Raw genomic sequence first — 6,283 nt, 5'->3', positions numbered from 1 at the left:
TACTTTAGCTGTGTGGTTTTTTCCAGACAGCTTTATTTTATTCAGACCCTTATTTGTATTATTCTAGAAGTTCATACACTTGTGATACCAAATTCTGGGATGGTATTTAGACACCGTTATTTTTATGGATTATTCACTATATTTCAAACCTTACATTCACATTTGTTTCTTTGTTATTAATAAATTTAAAAATTATTTAAAAATGGCTAATATTATTCTAACGTTGGTTTACCTAGCAAATGAAATGTTAGGCGCCATCACGGTCCAAAGGTGGAAATTTCGGGTCGTGACAATTTTTTTTGAAAGGAGAAGAAAAAGGAACATATCTTTTGGAACTTTGATATGAAGAAATACTTGAGGGAATATTTAATAGTAAGAGAAAAAAATACTATAAGATTTTGGTCAAATGCCAGATATTTAAATACGGAGATATAATCTATTCTTAAAAGTTTGATTAAGATATAGGTGACAAGCTCAAAGATTGAATGACTATAATAGTTCATTAATCACAATTAATATAAAAGTATATTTGAAAAGCTTTGTATAATTATTAGGCGAGGAAAAGTAATTAAGATTATCTCATTAATTCTACTAATGTTTAGATGTTAGTTTATAGTGAGCTTTGAACAAACTAGAGTCGTGTCACTTAACATTTTGATAAAATCAGTGATGGACAATATTTTTCGTATTCAAATTGATTATGAATTTCTTATTCAAAATCAAGACTTTTTTCTTTATCTATCTATATGTCATTAACATGATTTATTTTCAAAAACGTATACTTTTTAAAATTTTATTTTATAACTCAATTATATTATTTAATAATGTATTATTTTTAAATTATATAATCATTGATATAGGTACACGCACAACGCGCGTACATTAAAACTAGTAAAGCTAAAACTCCAACGTAAAAGTTCATGGTGTATGTTGTTAAAGGCCAATTTAACAAAGATCAAATACGTATTTCTCATGTAAGGACTGGATGTGGCATCAATTAAAGATCACTGCATACTATAAATACTTTTAACCTATATTTATATGTTCTGTCCTTTTATTTTCCAAGAAATAACTTTGGTACTAAAAATGACCAAATAATTAATTTATACCTTGACAACTAAATACTGGCAAAATCGTTTGAACAAATAAAGCTAGTACTATTTTCCTTATTTTATGTGCTCCTTTAATTAATTTTTTTTTTATATATGATGGACTAATGATTAAATTTTATAAAATTTCTTGCGTTAATTTGGTAAAAAAGTAGCAATTTCTTATTACGTGTCCTGGAAGGAACAAAGAAAAAGGAAAACCTCTCTCCTAACCTAGTTATATTCGGATTTTATTTTAATTATTATTAATACCCCTTACGTTATTACGTGTATATAAAGAAACTACAAGAGCCTATACTTCATATTTTCCAAACTCAAAACCCTAGAAAACCATTCTTTTCTTCTCAGAGAAAAAAAGATGAAGGTGATCGCCGCCTACTTGTTGGGCGCACTGGGCGGAAACGCCAGTCCCACGGCGGAGGATTTGAAGGCAATTCTCTCTTCTGTTGGTGCAGAAGCTGATAATGAAAAAATTGAACTGTTATTATCACAAGTTAAAGGAAAAGACCTTGCTGAACTTATTGCCGCCGGTAGAGAGATGATTGCTTCGGTGCCTTCTGGTGGCGGTGGTGTTGCGGTTGCCGCTGGTGGTGGAGGTGGTGCCGCTGCTGCTGCGGTGGCGGAAGCGAAGGAGGAAAAGAAAGTTGAAGAGAAAGAAGAGTCTGAGGAGGAGTTTGGTTTTGATCTCTTTGGTTAGATGAATTGATATATTGTTGGTGAAGTTGATCCTTTGTTTATTATTGAATTAGAATTAAATTTATTATGATTTTCTTTTCTCTAAGTAGTAATTTTGATTTGATGTTATGTTTAGGTTTACTATCTGTTTAATGTTGGATGTTTCTTTTAAATAAAAATTTGACTATTTTTCAATTTTTGTGTGTTATCCTTGCGTATGGTTATGCTACTTTCCTTTTGTATCGTATCAATTTTATCTTCATATTGGACATGGCAGAGCTAGCCTTTCCGTTGCGGGTTCGGTCGAACCTTGTAGCATCAGCATAACTATCTCCATTCGAAACATCAGAATCCTCGTCAGCAGACGAGTTCATAGAAAGAGCTGCCACTTAATAATTTGCCGAACCTCTTTGGTCCAAACCCCGTATGTTTGTCTCAAGAAATCCATTTAATTATATACAAATTATTAAATTAGAATTCAGTATTTTAAAAGCACTAATTCCAAACTCATAATGTTGAATTCGCCTCTGAATCGTTTTCTTCTCTTTTTATTTTTACTGCGTGTGTGTGTGTTTTTTCTGGGTTTGTCTTCTGTGATTATCTCATACTTTTCTTCTCTTTTAATCGAAAGGATATGAGTAATTCTATATTACTCCATAACAGCACCTTCGCATAGTAGTACTAATTATTTTAATATCTTCCTTGCTTGAGAGTCATGACTTTAATATGATATATAATGCATGCTATTCCTGTTTATTATACTTCTGTTTTACTTTTTCTTTGTTTTCGTTTTTGGTGTGTATTTTGATAATGTCGCACTATAAAGCTTAAAAAACAGATTAAAAAAGAAAAGATTTTGAGTATTCATGATATAAATTCCATTGGCAAGAACAACGTACATGTTTTCAGTTACATCATTCAAGTACCATATATATGTTAGTTCAGCTCATACCATATGTAATTTAGTGGGGTTTGGACATGAGAATTGTAAAATTCTGGAAAAAAGTGATTTTTTTTTACAAGTGAAAATGGTATTTGAAAATTAGAATTGTGTTTGGACATGAATATAATTTTAGGTTGTTATTGAATTTTTGTGATTTGACTGAAAATTTTGAAAAAATAGCTTTTTGAAGTTTTTAAAATTTTTAAAAAAATTCCAAAATTTATCTTCAAGTGACAAATAAAAATTGTATGGCCAAACACTAATTTCGAAAAAAAAAGTAAAATTTTTTGAAAAAAAGTAAATTTTTTTTTATGGTCAAACGGGCTCTAATTACTGTAGATTTACCAAACAAAAATCTGCTTTTAGGGTGTGACTAGGGTTGACAAATAGGCGGGATGGGCTGAATTTGTCGGGGATTAGAATCAAAATTAGGGTTTAACTTTTTTCTATAATGGTAATTTTTATTTAGTTCTTATTTAGATTTACTATCTGTTCATGTTGGATTTCTTTTTATTATAAAAGTTTTGGACTACTTTTTGATTTGCACGAGTCATCCTTGTACATGGTCATTTTAATCTTTTGAGCATCGTTCCAATTCTATCGTCATGTTGAATGCACTTTTTTTTTCTTCCGTTTTTATTTTTATTGTGTTTTTTTTAAAGCTTCGGTTTGTGTTTTGTGACTATCTCATACTTTTATTTTAACTAGTTTTAGTGTACGTGCGTTGCATGTGTGTCGCGTCAATTAATAAATATATTTATATGTAAGAAGAATAAATTATTAAAAAATAGAAATTTATATCAAAATAAATTAAATATTTTCTTAAGGATATTTGTAAAAGATTATTAAAATTTTAATTAATTTTAAATTTTACATATTAAGACTTCCGACATGGTTCAGATAATACATATTCGATAAATAAAACTGATTTGAAAATCCTAAATAGGTAAATATTAGGAAAATTAACACATGAAATAATTATAGGTTTGAAATAATTTAATAAAATATAATTTAAACAACCACGAGAATATTTTTGTATGGAAAGGAAAATAAAGGATCAAAATTGATCTTGCACGATAAAATTCTCCTTGTACGATATAGGCACAAAAATTTACACGAATATATAATATTTTTTGTCCATTGAAAAAAAAACTCACTTTTTACTTTTTATATTCTCTTCTTTTTTCTTAATATATTTTATCCTTATTTAGTTGATCTCGAACTCCTAATATTAGGCAATAATAAAAAAAAAATTACTTGATTTTAAAGTCCTAAATATTGGGAAAGTAACTTAAATTACATATTTGTCCATTGCGATTTTTTTTAAAGAGTAAAAAAGACGAGTGACATTGTAGATTTGTGCAACTTCTGTACTAATAAATCTGTAATTGTAATCGTTCATCATCATTTATCAATTGATGAGATTTCTGTCATTGACCAATTATTTGTTTGGTTGGTAAAATAAATGTTTCATAACATTAACAAATTTACCATCTTTCTACCTATTTAAAGGCTCTTGATTACTAATAAACTAGTGAAAATGCCGCGCTTCACGCGATCGCGAAAAACATAATTAGAATTGTCCTATAAGCTGACACAGAAGAGGTTAAAACACTTCACTTATGCAATAAAAATTAATTATCTATGTTTGAAGAAATCACAATACAAAAATTGAAGCTTGGATAAATAACATTTTACACTATCAAAAATTCTTTCGGAAAAGAAGAAATAGAAAAATATTTAAGCAAAATGTTCAGTTTAAAATATATTTATACATATATCTTTGGGTAGAGAAGAGGTAAATACATGATTCTCTTAGTCAAATATATATTAAGGGCTTATCTAAAAGTATTTTATTTTGTTACTCTGGCTAACTGAAAAAGTGCATTACATGTAACTGTAAGGAGAAACACTAATTTTTTTCATTTAGATCACACAAAACAGACTTTTAGCGTTCAAAAAATCATTCAAGTTAAATCAGATTTGAAACTACTCAAAGTAATATTTGTTACTTCCAAAAATGCTTCTAAGAAAGGACATTAGTTTATCAAATGCAAGAGTTCTTCTGAGTCTTAAGCAAAATCAATTGAAGATACTCAGTGAAGGAAAATAAGTTGAAATGAAAAAGCAAATAAAGAGCTACTTCCACTGAAAAAAGATGTGGTCATACAACTACTTCAAGTTAAAAAATAATACATAAATATGGATTACAAAAGCAAGCTTTGATGACAGACATATGAAAGAAATTGCTTCATCATTAGTAATATCTATCCAAACCGATTCATTAAGTAACTCTTGGATAAACTATTAAATTAAATAGAACTGTCGATAAATACTAAGTTTAACTATTAAAATGGAGAAGGAAAGATAGATTTAAGCAGTCATAATAGAGGCAACCATAAGGAAGCATCGCCTCCTGTTCACTAATTTGTATAATAGAAGGCAAGCTCTTCACATCAATAAGCTCCACATCTTGCTGAAACAGCTATGTTCTCGATCTCTTTGCTTGCCGCTGTTGCGGAAGCCAAATGTATATAGTGTGAATGAGTCACAACTACTATACCAAAAATTATGACAACCACTAAATAATAAACAAGACAATAAGACAACAATAAAAGAACACCAGAATTTACGAGGTTCGGCCAATTTTACCTACTTCCTCGGACACAATCAATATTTTATTCCACTCCAACATTACAAGTGAAATAATACTAAAGAGAGAAGATACAAATGCCTTAAGAAGATAAAAGGCAAATGAGAGGTGTATTTAAATCCTAAACATTAGGCCTCCTTTTATAGGGTGAAATTCTCATTCAAAATTGTCATCCACCGATGTGGTACTTTTGCCAATTTCAACAAATCTCCACCTTGGCAAAATTCCACATCTTCAATTTTCTCTCAATAACAAATTTTGGTTGTGTCTTCATCTTCAATCTTTAGTGTTCAACAATGTTGATCAAATCCAAACAATGTTGAAACTTGACCGCAGTCACCACTTTTGTCAGCATATCAGCAGGGTTCTCCGTAGTATGAATTTTCTTCACCGTGACTCCACCTTCTTCTATGATTTCTCGTACGAAATGATACCGAACATCAATGTGCTTCGTCCTTGCATGATAAACTTGGTTCTTCGCTAATTGAATAGCACTTTGACTATCACAAAAAATTGTAATATTTTTTTGTTCAATACCAAGCTCCTTTAGCAACCCCTGAAGCCAAATTGCCTCCTTCACAGCCTCTGTAATAGCCATGTACTCTGCCTCTGTTGTAGACAAAGCAACTGTTGACTGCAAAGTAGACTTCCAACTAACTGGTGCCTTTGCAAAAGTAAACACATAACCAGTAGTTGACCTTCGTTTGTCCAGATCACCCGCAAAATCTGAGTCACAATATCCAACTACAGACCGATTGCCTTCCTGCTCAAAAACTAACCCAACATCTACAGTACTATGAATATACCGTAGAATCCATTTCACAGCTTGCCAATGCTCCTTTCCTGGATTATGCATATATCTGCTAATAACTCCAACGGCTTGTGAAATGTCAGGTCTCGTAC

At 30.4% G+C, this 6,283-nt stretch overlaps 1 protein-coding gene across 1 annotated transcript; it reads left to right on the top strand.

Annotated features, from left to right (window-relative positions):
- Positions 1 to 1,407: 1,407 nt before the first annotated feature.
- On the top strand, positions 1,408 to 1,979 carry LOC104110751 (large ribosomal subunit protein P2A-like). The gene has a single exon (XM_009620293.4). It carries the CDS (start codon positions 1,468 to 1,470, stop codon positions 1,804 to 1,806), a length of 339 nt encoding a protein of 112 aa, XP_009618588.1. The 5' UTR covers positions 1,408 to 1,467; the 3' UTR covers positions 1,807 to 1,979.
- Positions 1,980 to 6,283: the final 4,304 nt, after the last annotated feature.

The sequence above is a fragment of the Nicotiana tomentosiformis genome, chromosome 11 (assembly GCF_000390325.3).
Source record: "Nicotiana tomentosiformis chromosome 11, ASM39032v3, whole genome shotgun sequence".
Classification (NCBI taxonomy): Eukaryota; Viridiplantae; Streptophyta; class Magnoliopsida; order Solanales; family Solanaceae; genus Nicotiana; species Nicotiana tomentosiformis.
This window is presented reverse-complemented; position numbering and strand designations above follow the sequence as displayed.